Source organism: Stegostoma tigrinum, chromosome 29 (assembly GCF_030684315.1).
Source record: "Stegostoma tigrinum isolate sSteTig4 chromosome 29, sSteTig4.hap1, whole genome shotgun sequence".
NCBI lineage: Eukaryota > Metazoa > Chordata > Chondrichthyes > Orectolobiformes > Stegostomatidae > Stegostoma > Stegostoma tigrinum.
In genome coordinates, this window is record NC_081382.1 from 37629864 (window position 1) to 37648860 (window position 18997).

The 18997-nt window shown below is 42.6% G+C and overlaps 1 protein-coding gene across 6 annotated transcripts in view; it reads left to right on the forward strand.

Moving 5' to 3' along the window:
* Positions 1–18997, forward strand: part of kcnt1b (potassium sodium-activated channel subfamily T member 1b) — a 406769-nt gene that overhangs the window by 257185 nt on the left and 130587 nt on the right. For all 6 annotated transcript variants that reach the window (XM_048559135.2, XM_048559137.2, XM_048559136.2 and 3 more), the window contains 2 exons: positions 39–122; positions 3875–3969. In XM_048559135.2, the coding sequence (XP_048415092.1) occupies positions 39–122; positions 3875–3969 (179 nt within the window). The remainder of the gene's footprint in view (positions 1–38; positions 123–3874; positions 3970–18997) is intronic.

Consider the following 18997-nt stretch of genomic DNA (forward strand, 5'->3'; position numbering starts at 1 on the left):
CCTTCTGAGTGAGCCCATTCCCTTTGTCTCCACTGCAGATTTTCTGGCCACCTCTGAGGAATCTTTTCATCCCAGTCTTTCTAAACTGCTGGCTGGCCAAGCATGTGTTGGAGAACATGATAGTAAGTGACACTGAATCGATTTTTTCTGACTTCTACTTCCTTCTATGGACTGCATTTACATTTCCGAATCGCAAGGTAAACCCAGGATTACATTTTTGAAGGATGTTCACCAGTAAAACATGGTGTTAGGAACAACTTCAGGATTGCAAAGTTGCGTCACCAAATCTTAAAAAAAACTTCAAAAAAAAAAGGTGTTGGTAATAGTCAACATTCCAAGAGAAGAAAGTCTGGCCAAAAGTTTGGGAGTATATGTTTCATTAGAATCCGCCTCCAGCCTTACATTTGTGGTTTCTCTTTTTCGATGAACATATAATTGTTGGAAATGACACAAGCTGACCCTGGTACAGAAAGGATATTATTAAGCTAGAGAGGGTTCAGAACAGATTTGCCAGGATGTTGCTGGGTATGGAAGGTTTGAGTTGTAAAGAAAGGTTGGATAGGCTGGGATAACACGGTGTGAGGCTGGATGAACACAGCAGGCCAAGCAGCTTCAGAGGAGCAGGAAAGCTTGACGTTTCAGTTCGGGACCCTTCTTCACAAATAGGGGAGGGGTAGGGGATTCTGAAATAAATAAGGAGACAGGGGAGGCGGATAGAAGATAGATAAAGGCGAAGATAGGGTGAGAGGAGACAGACAGGTCAAAGGGGTGGGGTTAGAGCCAGTGAAGGTGAATGTAGGTGGGGAGTTAGTGGGGGATAGGTCAGTTCAGGGAGGATGGACAAGCTGGGGGGATAGCGGGATGAGGTTAGTGGGTAGGGGATGGAGGTGGGGCTTGAGGTGGGAGGAATGATTAGGGAGGCAGGGACGAGCTGGGTTGGTTTTGGCATGTGGTTGGGGGAGGGGAGATTTTGAAGCTTGTGAAGTCCACATTGATACTATTGGGCTGCAGGGTTCCCAAGCAAAATATGAGATGCTGTTCCTGCATCTTTTGGGTGGTGTCATTGTGGCAATGCAGGATGCCCAGGATGGACATGTCGTCTGAGGAGTTTGGGGGGGGGGGGGGTGGGATTTGAAATGGTTCACGACTGGGAGGTGCAGTTGTTTGTTGCGAACCGAGCATAGGTGTTCCGCAATGCAGTCGCCAAGTCTCCACTTGGTTTCCCCAATGATCCACCATCAATCCACCATCGCTGCAGGGCATGGTCCACGCGTTCAGCTCCTGCCATGCAATTCCCAGTCACAACCCGACTTCTCAATTCCTTAGGAGGGTAGTTAAAAGGGTGGGGGCATAGGGTGTGGATTGAACTACTGCAGAGAGGAGAGAGAAGAGAAAAGGAAACGGAAAGGAAACTGGCGAGCAGAGCCACAGAGTGGAAGCCACAATGAAAACAGCAGATACAGTGCATCACATTGACAGATGTGCAGGTGAACATCTGTTTGATGTGAAAAGTCTTCCTAAGGCCTGGAATTGGGGTGAGGAGGGAGGTATAGGGGCAGGTGTAGCACTTGCTTCAGTTGCAGGGAGCCTTACTAAAAGCTTGTGTGGATAGGCTGGGACTGTTTTTATTGGGGTGTAAAAGGTTGAGAGGTGACCTGAAAGAGGTTGAGAAAGTCAGGAGGAGTATAGAAAGAATAAATGGTAGATGTTGGATTTCAAGACTAGGGGCCATAATTTACCGTGAGAGGAGAGAGATTTAAAAAAGGCATGGGGGCAATTTTTTTACACAGCGTGTGGTTCACTTGTGGAATGAACTTCCTGAGGAAGTGGTGGATGTGTGGACACAGGCACAATGTTTAAAAGACACTCAGATAAATACCTGAATAGGAAGGATTTGGACGGATATGGCCAGGAGCAGGCAGGTGGGACTAGTTTAGTTTGGGATTATGTTCAGCATGGTCCTGTTGGACTGAAGGGCCTCTTTCCATGCTGGATGACTTTATGACTCTGTAATAAGCACTGTTCAAAGGATCAAGATTGGTTTGCCTAAGCAGAGGGAGGGAGCCCTGGGATTGGCAGGAGGAGAGTGAGGACATAAACAATTTGATCACAGACATGGAAGGCTAATTCGTAGTCAGTTACATCTTTCAGGTTGGCCATCTATCTACTGATGAATATCAGGGAGATAATGACTCATAAATGACTAGGCAACTTCCCATCCTAAAGTGGGAACAGAGCTGTATACATGATACTGGCTATTATATTTCTTCTGTCCAACTGTTGTCACTTGCTAATCTTTCCCTTTCTTGAAACTGTAGCTTGATAGCAGGTCATCGTTATGAGTTTCATAGAACATAGAACATAGAACAATACAGCACAGAACAGGCCCTTCAGCCCTCAATGTTGTACCAACCTGTGAACTAATCTAAGCCCCTCCCCCTGCACTATCCCAACATTATCTGTATGCTTATCCAAGGACTGTTTAAATGCCCCTAATGTGGCTGAGTTAATTACATTGACAGGCAGAGCGTTCCACGCCCTTACCACCCTGAGTAAAGAACCTACCTCTGGCATCTGTCTTAAATCTATCACCCCTCAATTTGTAGCTATGCCCCCTTGTATAAGCTGAAGTCATCATCCTCGGAAAAAGACTCTAACTGTCCACCCTGTCTAATCCACTGATCATCTTGAATGTCTCTATTAAATCCCCTCTTAGCCTCCTTCTCGCCAATGAGAACAGACCCAAGTCCCTCAGCCTTTCTTCATAGGGCCTGCGCTCCAGACCAGTCAACATCCTGGTAAATCTCCTCTGCACCTTTTCCAATGCTTCCACATCCTTCCTGTAGTGGGGTGACCAGAACTGCACGCAATATTCCAAATGAAGCTACACTAGCATTTTTTCCATTAATTTCTGAAGCAATACAACAAAGCAGAGATTATCAACATTTCAAACATATCTAAAGAAGACCATGGGATTGAAAAACATATGTTTCTTAGTGGATTTGATGAGAGAGATGTAGAGGAATTGTGGGACAGTCAAAGTATATGTTCACAGAGTAAGGGTGGTTAGGACAGAGATGAAGAGGAATTTCTTTGCTTGCAGGGCAGTGAATTTGTGGAATACTGTACCATAGTGTGCTGCTGAGGCTGGGTTGTTAAGTCTATTCAATGCTGAGGTGGACAGATTTTTAGCCAACAAGAAAATCAAGGGTTGTAGGGGAAGGCAGGAAAGTAGAGTTGAGGATTATCAGATCAGCAATGGCTGAACAGACTAAATGGGCCAAATGGCCCACTTCTGATCCTATGTCTCATTCCTTTTTCATCACTTATGTCCGAATCAGCTTCTGGTGACTCTAGGTCAGGTATAACCACTTCAGGTTGGAGGGGAGGAAGAAGTGAGGAGTGGCGTTCTACGGAATTTTACAAAGTATTATAAGGTTCGCGAGCCAAAGGCATGTTGAGAAGTCACTGGCCCATGAACCTCAAGAGCAGGCAGCCACTGTACTGCAGCTCTGAGGGAGTGCAGCAGCATTGGAGTTGGCTCAGAATCCAGAAATCTCACCATTAACTAAAGGCAGGCGGACCTCGAGGCACCTTCACTGAGAGCCTGGATCCCCAATGTTTCCTGGTATAGCACCAAGTGCCGTAAGGTCTCAGTTATACTGATTGTGGTGTGTAAGAACCTCTGGATTGATTAGTAAAGGTTGTAGGCCATCACATTAAAGCAAAACAATGAAGTCACTTCTCAGGAGGAAGATTATTATTTACATTTTGTAAAATACAGCTCCTGGGAGCTGGCTAAAACTTATTCACTAGTGGGTAACAATTTCTCGTTTGTGTTTGCAATTTCTAACAGAAGTTTCTTTCTCTCTAGAATGACTTGCACAGAGCCATTCAGAGGACACAGTCTGCTATGTTTAACCAAGTCTTAATATTGATTTGTACGCTACTCTGTCTTGTGTTTACTGGGTGAGTTCTTTATAAATCATTTAAGTATTGGATACACTTTTAGACATATAAGTTCCTGAGATTTCCTTCTCATTATGCCTGCTGTCATAGATGTTAATAGTACTTAAAGGGGATTACTAAAGCCACACCAATTCCTCTAACACTTCTAATGACCAAATGCAGCAATTCCTGCTCCATGGTACTTCCACCAGTTGTGGTGCTCTAAGGTGAGTGTGTGGCTCTTCCTGCAAAATTCTCCAGTTGCAATCAGCTCCACTCAAAGACATTGCACTGATCACTCTGAGTGCTAAATCAACCAATAAAATGGCAAGAAAAAACCCCAAAGAGCTGTGGGATGGTGGAAATCGGAAGCAAAAACAGAAATTGTTGGAAAAACTCAACAGGTCCGGCATCATCTGTGGAGAGAGGAAGCCGAGTTAACATTTCAGGCCCAGTGGTCCTTCTTCAGAATGGCTACCAGAACATAGACACAGGCACGGCCACTGATGTCAGCTGGTCATGACATGCTCCTTGCATGCACTGCTGACATCACCATGTTCCATGTGCAGTGATGTCAGCACCAGCACATAACTAGACTGCCCCGCTTTATTTTATGTTGATCTTTGCGAGAGGCAGCAGCTCAAAGAGACATCATTTTACTGACTTGTCCATGAGCAATTCCATGGGAGATTCACTTAGAAATTGTATGTGTTTTGAGGGCTGTTCTGGCACAGGAGTAGTGGCCCTGCCTCTGAGATGGAGGCTTCAGGTTCACACCTCATTTGCAAAGTGAGAGAGTCATACAACCCCTATGGTGCAGAAACAGGCCATTTGGTTCATCAAGTCTGCATTGACTCTCCCAAGAGCATCCCACCCAAACCAAGCCCCCGACCTAATCCCACACTTACCATTTATGATGTCATAACGTCCCTGAAAAGACTGATGGAAAAAAAATCTGTTGTGCATATATATATTAGCTGTGGAACCCTGAAACTGAAGTGCAGGCAACATAGCTTTCAGGGATTTTAATTTATTAAGTATTAGTGGATATTATTCCTATGGAATAGTCATTGTCAACCGTTTAATTCCAGCTTTGTGCTTAATAGAATTATTTTAGTGCTGCGAGTATATTTACTCTTTGCGATTTGTATATGAAGAGTTTGCTGATTGCTTTTTGTTAAATAAAGGAACAGTACAATGTGAAATGTTTGAATAAAAAGAACACTGGCTGATTGCTCGTTAGTGGACCATTGTATTGCCTGATGAGATATTCGGAAACAAAGGTCCTGGGTTTGCCATCGCAGACAGAAGGGGCTGAATGGCCTCTTTCTGCACAGTGACAATTCTGTGATTCTGGTTCACTCTTTACCTGAACTGAGTAATTGTGTGTGTCATTGGTAACATGTAAGTTTCTGATTAGTTTGAGTCTTAGCGATAAGAAACGCTATCATTCTTTCTTCTGATTTATGTCCTTTCCTAACCTGTGTAGATGTCAGATAAAGATGATATTTTAATATGTGCGGAAAATGCTGTATATGTTCACTGTTTCTGGCAGCTTTGAGTCATTGTGGCACTGACGGAGAGAATTCTCCCCTTTGAGAGCGTGCTGACTCTCTGTAGAGCAATTCAGTCTGTCTCATTGCCCCTGCTCTGTCTGAGGAGCCCTGTGAGTTTATTTCTCTCAAGTCACCACCCAGTTTCATTTTGAAATCATTAATCATCTCCTGCTCCACTAACCTTGTAGACAGTGAGACAGTAGACTGCATTGAAAATTTTCATCAGATTCCCAAGATCCCCACCCAGCCCCTCCACCATCCTCTCCATAGTTTTTGCTCAAAATCTTACATTAGTGTCTTCCTTGTCCTTGGATCTTGGGAGCTTGTTTTCTTTATTGACTTTATCTAAAATTGCCATGATCCTCAGTCAAGGAGAACATCCCCAATTTATCTAAGCAAACATTTTTGCTGAAATACCTTGCTCCTGAATTCATTGTGGGGATTTTTTTTTGCATAAGGCAGTTAGTACCTGAGAGGATCAACTGATATCACAAGACAAGCTCTGGCAACAAGCATTATGAGTTGTTCCTGGGAGCAGTGCGTCCTAGCCAGATCTTCAATGATTGCTTTTAGTGTTAACAGCATGTAGCTATAGCAGTAATGTGCATGTTCAGCCTGATGTCTGACAATTGACAGTCATTTATCCTTTGTTTAATGGGCTAGCTACTTTATGATTGTAACAAACATACTTACTGTGTCATCAAGAGGGAGCCTAGCATAGGGTGGCAGAGGGTGGCACAGTGGTTAGTACTGCTGCTTCACAGCACTAGGAGCCCAGGTTCAATTCCAACTTCGGGCAATTGTCTGTGTGGAGTTTGCACATTCTCCCTGAGTCTGCGTGGCTTTCCTTCCACAGCCCAAAGATATGCAGTTTAGGTAGATTGGCCAAGCTAAATCGCCTATAGTATATATTGTTGTGCAGGCTTGATGGAATAGCTTTGGGAAATACAGGGTTTCAGTGATAGAGTGGTTCTGGGTGGAATGCTCTTCAGAGGGTCAGTGTGGACTCGATGGGCGAAATGGCCTGCTTCCACACTGTAGGGATTCAAATGTATTGTGTAGGTATCTTTCGTCACTTGTTATCAGAACTCGACATACCAGGAGGAAGAAATGTTGCCAGCAAATCTACCCTTTTTAAACAAGATTATATGATTTCTCTGCACCTTGTCCAAGATCTCATGCCCATCCTTCCGAAAGTATGGCAATCAGAACTGGACATAAGTGGCCTAACCAGCATCTGCGCTGAGAGAGACAGAGTCAGCATTTCAGGTCAGTGACTTTTGATCAGAGCTCTTCCAAGGATAAGTGATTGACCTGAGTCATTAGCTGTGTTCCTCTCTCTCCCCAAATGCAGCCAGTGCCAATCTAATTGGCGATAGTCTTGTCACCTCGTTGATGCTGAAATCCCACAGCAACAATAACCTAGAAGTCAATAAAAGCTTCTCAACCCAGCATGAGCGTTGAGGTCACTTCGATTAATGTATTCCCATGCAATACTAATTTCATGCTCAATTGATAAATCATTTAAAGCAGAGCAGTGTACACTAATAACAAATTATCAACAAATCAAATATTTATAATCCCTCTGTGAGTCACAGAAGCCTGGAATATTATGAGCAGGAACAGTGCAGATTAATTCCATTGGCACTAAATTGCCGTTACAAAAACGAGTGTACAACTGGGAATGCAGAGAAGCCCAGCATAATATTTACAAAGTGTAGTGGTTTAATGTATTCCCAAATGCAGTAAAGTATCACAGATTGTTACAAACCCGATGTAATTATGCCACAAGGATGAAGCAAATCTTTCTAAGCCAAAATATTATTAGTGACAAAATCTCAATTCTTTCAATTTTGCCTCTTCCAGATTTGTCTGTATTTTGCAAGATGGTTAGGAAAGTGTTCAGGAGGACTCTCCAAGGCTGACAGTGAGCAATGGGCTCTGTTTCTTTCCCTTCCCCCCTCCATTCAAAGCTGAGTTGCAAGTGTGAGCCATGTCAATGGTGTCTCAAAAGGTATTCCTTTTTTAGCTGACACAGCGCAAATCAAAGCTAATTTACAACTGGTCTTGCAGTATTGTGTTCCTAACATGCTGCTTGACCTGCTGTGTACATCCAGCTCCACACTTTGTTATCTTGGATTCTCCAGCATCTGCTCCCATTATCTCTTGCAGTAGGGGAGTATGCATTATCCTACGTAGCTTCCAGGCAAACAGCGAGCTCTCATATCTGCTTCTAGGTAAAATATTGCAGATGCTGAGAAGCTGAAACAAACACAGTGAAGACTGGAGAAACTCAAGCAGCAAGAGTGAAATATAGTCATCATTTCAAGTCTGGTGTGACTCTTCTTTAGAAAGACCTTTTAGGACTCAAGAATTCTGATGAAGAGTCATTCTGGACTCAAAACATTACTACTGTTTCTTTCCTCACAAATGCTGCCTGGCCTGCTGAGTTTCTCCACATTCTCTGTGTTTGTGCAGTATGTGCTCGCTTTATGGAAGTCTCTGGGCTGCGAAAAAGACAGATAAAATGGAAACCAGCAAACAACAATAATTGATATTTGTATAACATCTTTAACATAACAAAATGACCTCATGCAATTCACAGGGGCATTTGAAACTGAAATATGAGACTAAGATATGAGGACAGCTAACCAGATGCTTGATCAAATGAATAGATGTTAAGGAGTGACTCATAGAGATGGAGAGAATACCCCAGAGCTTGAGGCCTAGGAGGTGAAAGCGCAGCCCCTGATAGTATGATGACTAAAATTGATGATGCCCAAGTTCAGTGTTAGAGATGTCCAGAGATTTCTGAGGGTCATAGAGCTGGAAGAGGTTTCAGAGATAGAGAAAGGCCTTGAGGGATTTGAAAACTAGATTGAGAATCTTAAAGTCAAAATTTGGTTTCACTGGGAGCTAATATGGTTGGCAGCACTGGGGATGGGGGGGGGGGGGGTGGGATAGTTGAACAAGAGGTGAGAAATGGCCACAAATATGTTAGTTGATCTATAGGTTGTAGAGTGTGAGAGACTACTCAGGAGTGCATAGGATTGGTCAAACCTCGAGGTAATGGAAATGGAAATATTCAGAAGGTCAGGCAGCATCTGTGGAGAATTCATGGATTGTATTTTCCCATGGGTTTTGGGATTCTGTGTCAAGAACTAAAGAGGATCCTGAGCTAGTACTAAGCAGCAGTAAGACCAACTCAACAATTACACCAAAAAAGTCTCCTAGTCAGCTGTCCCCAATCTTGCCATCCAATTAAACCCAACTTGAGGTTTACCGTATGATCTGTTGCTGGTTAGAAACACAGGGGGCAAAACTGTGATTGATATCATCTTGGTGATGTGAATGTCAATTAGGAACCAACGCATCCGTTCTCATTATCCTGGGTGTTAATATTGATCAGAAACCTAATTGGACTATTTATGTAAATATGTCGACACCAAGAGGGGGTCATAGGCTGGGAATTCAGCAGAAAACAACTCACCTCCAGCCTCCCCAAAGCCTGTCCTTCACAGTACGCAAGCCAGAAATGTGATGAATAGTAAAAACCAAAAGAACTGCAGATGCTGTAAATCAGGAGTTGCTGGAAAAGCTCAGCAAGTCGGGCAGCATCTGTGAAGAAAAATTCAAAGTTAACATTTCGGTTCCAGCGAATCTGCCTCAGATCTCTCCATTCTGAGGAAGGGTTACCGGACCTGAAACGTTAATTCTGATATTTTTCTTCGTGGGATGAATAGTGTCCAGCCCCCATGACACTCAGGAAGCTTGAAGTCATCCAGGGTCAAGCAGCCTGCCTGGTTGGCGCCCCATCCCACCACCTTCAATGTTCACTCTCTCCACCACCAGAGCAAGGTGGCTGCAGTAAATACAATCTGCAGGACACACTGCCTCAATTCCTCAAGACTCCTTCGACAGCTCTCTCCTCATTTGTGGCAACTAGAAGAACAAGGGCAGCAGCTACGTGGAAACCATCACTTGCAAATTCCCCTCAAAGCAACTCGCCATCTGACATGGGACTGTCATTGCACTCCCTTCACTGTCGCTGGATCAAAATCTTTCTGTTTGCCTCCTTACAGCATTGCAGATGTAGCTACACCTCGCAGACAGCAATCATTCAAAAAGATGACTCACCACTGTCTTCTCAAGGGCAGTTAGGCCTCAGTAATAGCCTGCCAGAGGTGACCCCATTCTGTGAAAGCTTAATTTTATTTTAAAGCTTGACTCATGGTCAAACTGCATAATGTTAGGTGGTATTGTATCACCACTTCTTACGCACTGCTCCTGGTAGGCAGTTTTATCGATGTCAACGAAACTAATCATGAGACGGAAAACCAATTAGACACTGGTTTTCTTTTGCTGCAGACCCCAATAAACATTTCTGTCGCATTGCACCAGAAAAGTGACCTTGCTTCTTTGTGCATGATTTGATGACAATGTTGTAAATGCCACATCCATTTGGAGAGCACTTTCTCTCCCTGCAGTAGCAAGAATGCTCTGTTAAGTGCTAGAGTACATATTAAGGTACAGTATTTTATATCAATGACTCATATTGCACTGCTGTGATCATTATGTTGACTGTCAAAGAAATGCCATAGGATGTCCACATCAGAAGTTCGGAACACACTTGAGCTAGACTGATTATATAGCCCTTCTGATGGCAAGGCCTGTACTCCTCATTTTTATAATATTTGAGAATTGTTACTTCTTCTCCCAGACATGAGCAAGCTGGGGATAGAGGAGAAGAAAATAAGTATGTCAGCTTGCTTTTTGAACTTTAATTGGAGCTCTTGTAACTGTAGAGGAAATGTGAGGAAAACTTTTTTTTTAGCCCAGATGGTGGTGGGAATCTGGAACTCACTGCCTGTAAGGGTGGCAGAGCCAGAAAACCCTCATCGCATTGAAGCATTTAGATGTGTTATTGCAATGTCAAGATATGCAAGGTTACGGAGCAAGTGCTGGAAAACAGGATTGAAATATTTAAGTGGTTGATTTTGACGGCGGGCTGAAAGGCCCTTTCCTGTCCTCCATGACTCTATGACCCTAACTCCTGCCAAACAGGAAATGTAATCGGGAAGTCCTTTTATCACATCAGCAACTGGTGGGCCTCTGGTTTCTCACACTGTGTAGGTCCTTGCATGTTCTGAAATATCATCACTCACCTGTGACCCTCTCCCTTTGCCGTTATTCCCAAGGAGTGGGAAGCCTGTGACATTCTCTGCCAAAGAAAGCAGTTGAGGCCAAACCATGGAATATTTTCAAGAAGAAGTTAGGTACAGTTCTTGGGGGTAAAGGCATCAAAGGATATTGGGAGAATGTGGGAACAGGGTACTGAGTTGGATGGTGTAGCAGGTTTGATGGGCTGAATGGCCCACTCCAGTTCCTATATTCTATGTTTCTCCTTGTAACCCCAACCTGGTACCCCCCTCCCTAACCGTGACTATGGAACAGAGCAGTTTGAGAGAGACAGGGGGAGGGAGCATTTGAGATGAAATGAGAATGCGTTGAGGAAGCTGCAATGCGAAGCATGGGGGAGGGAGGAACAGGAAGGTGGAGTGGCATGAAAAGAGGTCACAAGGGAAGATACAATGGAGGCCTGACAGGATTCAATGAGAGAAACTTGTGAGAGGTCATGATTGATGATGGTGAAGGGCATGGGGGTGTTAAATTTATCATTACAAAATTTCCACAGATCTGTCTTTGAAAGCGGAAAAGTAAAGGCTAATTTAATGGAGAAAGGTTGAACAAGCCAGGCCTGTATCTGATGGAGTTTGGAAGAAGGAGATCTGATCTTATTGAATCAAATATGATCCTGAGGGGTCGTAATAGAATGGATGTTTTTTTTTACTTTATACACTTCTGGGACATTGTGGCTGGTCCAGCATTTATTGCCTGCCCCTAGTTGCCCTTGAGAAGGTGGTGATGAGGTGCCCTCTTGAACTGCTGCAGTCCTCCTGCTGTGGCTTGACCCACAGTGCTGTTGGGAGAGAATTCCAGGATTTTGACCCAGTGACTGAAACAGAAGTCACTGGAAAAGCTGAGCTGGTCTGGCAGCATCTCTGAAGGAAAAAATTCATTTTAGATCTGGTGACCGTTCCTCAGAAGAACTGAAGAAACGGTGATATATTCCCAAGTCGGAATGGTGAGTGTCTTGTGTGTGGTGGGGGGGAGGGGGGGGAGGAATGCTTAAATGTGGTGGTGTTCCTGTGTATTTGCTGTTCTTGTCCTTCTTAATGGAAGTGGTCATGTGTTTGGAAGGTGCTGCCTATGTACTTTTGGTGAATTTCTGCAGTGCATCTTGTAGATAGTACACACTGCTGCTAGTGTTGGTGGTGGAAGGAGTGAATGTTTATGGATGTGATGCCTATTAAGCAGGTTGCTTTGTCCTGGATGGTGTCAAACTTCTTGAGTGCTGTTGGAGCTACACTTATCCAGGCAAGAGGGGAGTGTTCTACCACACTGGGAAGATGTTACCTCTTGTGAGGAAGACCAGAGCTATGTGATGTCTCTTTTAAGACAGAGATGAGGAGAATTTTATTTCTGGCAGAGGATTGTTCTGTCTGTGGAATTCTCTTGCCCAGAAAGCAGCAGAGGCTGCTTCGTTATATTGAAGTCTGAGTTAAATGGGTTTTGATCGACAATGGAGTCAAGGGGTTATTGACTGGAGACAGGAGACTGAAGCGAGAGCACAGCCAAATTAATCATGACCCTATTGAATGGGAGGGTCAGACTCAGAAGCTTGAATGGTCTACACCTGCTCCTAAGTTTTATTTCCCCTGTACAAAAACATGTCCCTGCCCAAAACTAGACAACTAACAAGGAGATAGGAGGGACTGCAGGTGCTAGCAGTCAGAGTCGATAAAATGTGGAGCTGGAGGAGCACAGCAGGTCAGACAGCTTCTGAGGAGCAGGCAAGTCAATGTTTCAGGTCAGGACCCTTCAGCAGGGCTGGGGAGGGGGAAAGGAGCTCAGAAATAGACAGAGAGAGGAAGTTGGGGCTGGGGAAAGGTAGGTGGGATGGTGACATGTGGATGCAGGTAGGGGGTTGTAGTGATTGGTCAGTGGAAAGGATGGGGCGAATAGGTGAGATGGAAGGTGGTGTTAAGTCAGGGAGGCGGGGATGAGAAGGTGGGCTGGACATGGGATGGGGCCAGGGCTGAGGCAATTTCGAAGCTGATGAACTCTATGTTGAGTCAACTGACGATTCTCTTTGCAGATTTGAGGCATTTTCTCAAGAGTTGTGCAAGTTATAAATTGATGAAACAGCTTTGTAAGTAACAGTTGTAAGTGTACATGTATCGATCTAACCCCACATCTTGTCAAGGGCAATTGGAAATTCCTGTCAGAATGAGTGAATGCTTTTCAAAACAATATATAGGTAAGAATAGATTAGACGCTTCAGCACTGGTTTGGAAGCTGTAATTATTCCATCCTATTTATTACAAATTGTATTTGAGTCTTGATCTGCACTAATGTAAGTCAAAATTATAGATTTTATTTAGAAACTTCAAAGTTTATTGAACAAGTTGACAATTCACTGAACAATTAGCAGAGAAAAAATAATTACCAGATTTTGTTTGAAAGTGGTGTGCACTCTGAGACTCAGTCATGTTCAGCTCAGTTTTAACATTTTGTTATCCATGCAATTGCTGTAAGTATAAGCTATTAACTGCGAGATTAAGGTAACTGGGCATTTGGAACCCTGTATAACAGGAGAAATAGAGTACATAGCCATATCACTGAGAACAAACAAATAAATGGGGGGAAGGCTGAGATGGAGAATAAATTAGAGTGGGTGAATTCAATGCCAAATCAGATACAAACAAGAAAAATAAAGTGAGGAAAACAATTATTGTACTTGGAGAAACAGAAGAAGGAAACAAAAAGAATTAAGAGGAGAAAACTAATTTAAAAACTGAGAGTTTTAAAATCTCCAGAGAATTCTCAACTTGGAAGAATGAGTTAGTAGAGAAATGATTTGTTCGTTTTCTGGGCCAGAGAAATTGCTTGGCTATTAGTGACATCTGCCATATCATTGAAAGGGTACTTACGCTGTTAATTAGTAGACTTAATTTTCTGTTGTCGGTTCAGTAGGAATTAATATGTGATTGCAGCAATTTTATGAAGCGTACAAAAGCGTGCAATATGAGATTTTGAGACTGTAACTGGAAAGCTGCACAACTGGCCCAAAGATTTAGGAGTATCTCTCCCACATCACAAGTTGTTGGTTGAAGTTAGATGTGAATAATGGCATGCTTCAATCAGTTTTTAAGCAAATCTGAGCTGTTGAAAAATCCTACTCAGTTTAATTGTTCAGATTGAGGTTCTGCAACTTTTACTGCAACCTATCTTATTTCAATTATAGGGCTACCTTGTATAACACCTTTCACATCGTCAGCATAGCCCAAACCACCGTACAGCTAATGAGATACTTTTGATGCTGTTTTGTACTGATGAGACATGACAGCACAGTGTGATACTGACCAACTTTATGATCCCTGACGAGCACTGAATTTAAGTTCTGGCTTTGAGTCTGTAACTTTTTTAACAAGTTGACATAGTCTAAGATTCCAGGCACTTAATAAGGAAATAATGCCACAGGTTTCTCTGGTTTTGAAAAAAAATAATAAATTTTACTATACCAAGTTTGTACAGTAATGCACTTAGCACAATGCGGTGAGATATACATACATTACGTTACAACGTCCAATTAGAATCAAGCTGAAATGAACATGGCAACAGAAACAATGTGCACATCAAATAGCAAATGTGATCAAGACAGATCCCACCGATTTCTCACTTATGCCTGGGGATAGTTTTGGACTCTGTAGGTCACTAGATCTCATTAAAACTTTGCAAGGGATTCCAATTCTTCATTATTGAAGACTAAGCTTTGGACCCTCAAAAGATATACCATTGTGGACTACCTCAATGACTGCATACATTCTGACAGTTCACTGTCTCAACTAGGACAGTGATCCCCTGAATTTGGGAAACTGCACTCCATCACCATTTCACAGGCACAATATCAGCTAACCAAGACAGCTAACTTCACCAAGCTGGCACTGCCTGTGTGCTTCTCCGAACTCTAATCTTACAGAGTGGCACAAAGCAAATTCTGCTTCTTTTCTACTCTTACTCCCAGCTTCAGTGAACTTATTGAAGGCAAAGTGTTTTGTCTGATTCCTCAGGGCTCCTATGGCTTTTCCTGAGCCCTAACCCCGATCCTAGCTGTAGTTATTGGAATTCTGGATTTCTCGTGTCTGCTACAGCAGCTCCCTTTTGAGATCCATCCTTACCTGGTCTGGCCTATATGTGACTCTAGACCCACTGCAAAGTGGCTAACTCTTAACTGCCCTCAGGGCAATTAGGGATGGGCAATAAATGCTGCCCCGGTCAGCGACGCCCTCAACCCATGAATGAATAAAGAGAAAAAAATGGAACCTCCACTTCCTGCTCCTGGGTACTGGTTGCCTAGCAGCCTCAAGGTAGCAATTTTCTCTTTTGACTGCCTCCATCTAATGGACAGTTAATCTTTGAATCATTTTAACTGTTCCTTGAACTGTTTTGAGTAACCTATTGCAAACTTCATAACAAACCCAGCACTTGTTCCTAGGCAGTATCGAATGCAACAAATATGAAAAAAAAACTAACAGATACAGAAATTGCTGGAAAAGCTCAGCTGGTCTGGCAGCTTCTGTGGAGAGAAATCAGAGTTACCATTTCAGGTCGGTGATCCTTCCTCAGACTGAGTTCAGAGGAAGGGTCACTGGAAAAGTAATGTTAACCCTGATTTCTCTTCACAGGTGCTGCCAGACCTGATGAACTTGTCCAGCAATTTCTGAGTTTGTTTCTGATCTCAAGAATCCGCAGTTCTTTGGTTTTTGTAAAAACCACTATGTTGGGTAAATACCAATTTGGAAGAAATCTCAGTGTGTCAGCTGCCATGAAGCACATTATCTTAGGAATTGTGATTTGCCTGTTCCTAGGGTTCCTTGTGCAAATTAGAATCCATGTTCCTCATCTTTTTTTAATGGAATGTGGTTGTCACTGGCTAGGACTGAATTGAATACCTGTCCAAAGTTGCCATTGAGAAGGTGTTGGTGGTGAGCTGTTGTCTTGAATGCTGCAGCTTATGTATTGTAGTTTGACCCACAATCCTCTAACTATAGAGTCTTGTTGACTAAACAATAGCTGCATTGCTGCAATATTTACCGATTACAGGGCATGGCAATGGGATTCACTCTCGGGGCAGACCTGACTTATTGTGTTATTTCTCTTCCCTTCCTGGACCCTACCTCTTGCCTTATCTTCTATTTTCATATTTCCAGTGGGATCCCAACAGGAATGATGTCCATTCTGAAGGGGGGGGGGTTTAGTTAGGTGCTGGGGGTTAGCTCTTGGTGATGCGTTTTGTATTATTCTGTATCATGAACAAGCCATCCAGGCAACTGAGCTACCCAATCCATCGGGGGTGCTGGGAATTGTTTTGTAAAATGTACTTGAAATAAGTTCTCTTGACGTCACAGAATAGTGGTGAAAAGATTGGTTTATTTTATGTGAATTTGGACGACACGGTGGCTCAGTGGTTAGCACTGCTGCCTCACAGCACCAGGGACCCAGGTTCAAATCCAGCTTCAGGTGACTTGTCTGTGCAGAGCTTGCGCATTCTCCCCATGTCTGTGTGGGTTTCCTCCCACAGTCCAAACATACGCAGGCTAGGTGGATTGGCCAGGTTAAATTGCCCCATGGTGTTCAGGGATGTGTAGATTAGGTGGATGGGCCTAGGTGGGATGCTCTGAGGGTTGGTGTGGACTTGTTGGGCCTGTTTCCCACTGTAGGGATTCTATTCTATTCTTCATACCATACTTTATAATCTTGTCAATTAATTTTCCATTAATGTTTCTTGGATATGGTTGTCCTCCATATGGACTCCAATAAGAGCAGAACAGAGCCACCTTCAGGAAAGTTGAAGAGAGGGACCATGTATTTTAACTACTTAAAACAAAAAAATAGGGTGCCCTTCAATGAAAACGTAGTCACTTTGTAGGACTGCAGGACAAACAATGTTAAATTGCAAGTTCTTTCCTTCAATTGTAGTGGCAGTAACCTTGTGATATCCTGCATGTCAAGCATTTTTCTGATAAAAATGACTGGGAGCAAGTATCTGACATAATATTGTACCAGTTCTCTAATCTAAAAAAAATCAAATGCATACACAGTGTGTTGGAAAAAAACCCATCTCTACGCATCAATAAAGTGAAGATATTCAAATTCTGCAGTTACAATTAAGCAGTTTCTTCCCAACCTCTCGTCTTTGTCCTGACTAAAATGAAGGGAATTCTGCTGAGTAAGAGAATCTTTACCCCGCTTTATGACGCAGTGAGCAATGCTGTTTTAGATACAGCAGAATCAACAAATTGTTTACTATGAATAGGCATGTAGATTTTCAGTGTTTTATGCTTGAAATGATCACCTTCACACATGGAACTACAGTCACTGGGCATTCTTCTAGAGCAGAGCACACAACCAGCATAACCAGCTGCAATTTTAAACTAAAGGATGATGGAGCCTCGATTTTATTTACAGGTTACTGAAACATTATCCACATATTCTCAATTGTAATATAGCAAGTAAAGTAACCATAGACCCACTCTCTCATTAGAAGGAACCTACTCTCTCATTAGAGGGAAGAACCAATGGTTTAACCCAGGGATCACCGTGCCTCAGGTGAGGGATGAGGTCACAAAGAAGGGACTTCAGTTGATGCTGGAATTAAACCCACACTTTTCACGTTACTCTATATCAGGAACCAGCCATCCAGCCAACTGAGCTACCCAATCCCGAGGTAGTACTTGAAATACGTTCTCTTGAGATTACAGAATAGTGGCAATGAAATTGTTTTATTTCATGTGAATGTGCGCAACATATTTTGTATAATCATGCCAATCAATTTTCCAATCCTATTTCTGGGCAATATGGAAACCAAACTTGACTGACACTACAGCTATAGGGTTACTTTCAATCAAAGTGAATCTTAAGCTAGTTGGTTTCTGTCACAAGCTGCTGGTGACTGCTCTCTTATCATAGAGAGGGAAAAAGAAAGCAAGAGGCATCCTATTAAGACAGGTACTAAGCCCACTTGGCTATCAATTGCTTACACTTCCAAATACCTGTGGCCAATCAACATCGTCTCACTGTTCTATTAGGCAGAAAATTGTCCATCAACATTGAATTTGAAGCCACGTTGAATTTGCAGAAATGTGAACACACATAAATCGTTGATGGGCACAAAATGTTAAAGGAATAAATGTTGACAGGTTTAATGTAAAATATGTTTAATTTTATTGTAAACTAAATAATTGCAGTTCTAAGCCAAATGTAAGCCACTTATCTCAATAGGGGAGCATCCCTGTATAAATGAGTGAAATGGTTTTTATTCAGTCTCAGTCAATTCAGTTTAGAAATTAAACTTGTAAAATTGTATTTAATGAATGTTCAAACAAAGGATTGGAGTGAGAACCATCACTTGTTATTACGATCCTCACAGAGAGCTGTAATTTTTATAAAGTAATGTGAATTCCCAGTGAATAATTTAAAGGAATTAAGCAATAAGATTTCAAACTTTTAGAACTTTTACAGAAACAAACAAACTGAAAGGAGCATTGGCCAAACACCGGTTCATCGATAACTTCATAATTTAAGCTAAAGAAAAATTCCCTTGCTTATTCTTGGACATGACCAAAAATCTGCCTCTACAGTTATACTTTACCCTTAAGGAGATATTTTATTCTCCCAGAACCAGCACAAAGTGATTCTTAGCTCCTGGTGACTTGCTTCTTTTTCTGTCACTTTCCAGTTGAATAACTTCTATTCCCCAGTTTGGCTTTCATGGCATGATTTCCTCCAGCATCCCTCTTCCATCAGAAAGTAGACAAATTTTCCAGCTTTGTTTTAAACTTCATAATCTTGGCCTCTTCAATCTGAATGAGAGCTCTCATCCATATACTATGTAACAGATAGAGATTCACTCCCTCTGTCCCTCTCTTTTCTCTCTTTCATTCTCCTGTTGTCCCTCTTGTATTTTCTCAGATTCCTACAGACTGATCCTGTCTGTGAGATTCAGTGCTATTTCTAGGAAAAGCTATAACCTTATCCTATTAGCATTCTATGGACTCCTGCCCTCCCAGATTACCTCTCTGTAGCAACATGAATTGGGGGGGAGAGGCTTGTATCCAGGCAGAAATGATAATAAACTATTTATTGGTCTCTGATTCCACCATGTCTTGAGAGTAGACTAACAGGTTAAATTATAAGCATTTGTTGAACCAAACATTCCTGGGACTTGGAGGCAAACAATTTATACACTGTTAGTAGAAGAAATGCCCTGCTTAATTTTTTTATAAAAGTGAATATCTTGCACATTCTTCCCACTAAGTCAACCTTGGCCAATTTTACCCTTTAACAACTGAGCCACCCATGTCTGGTGT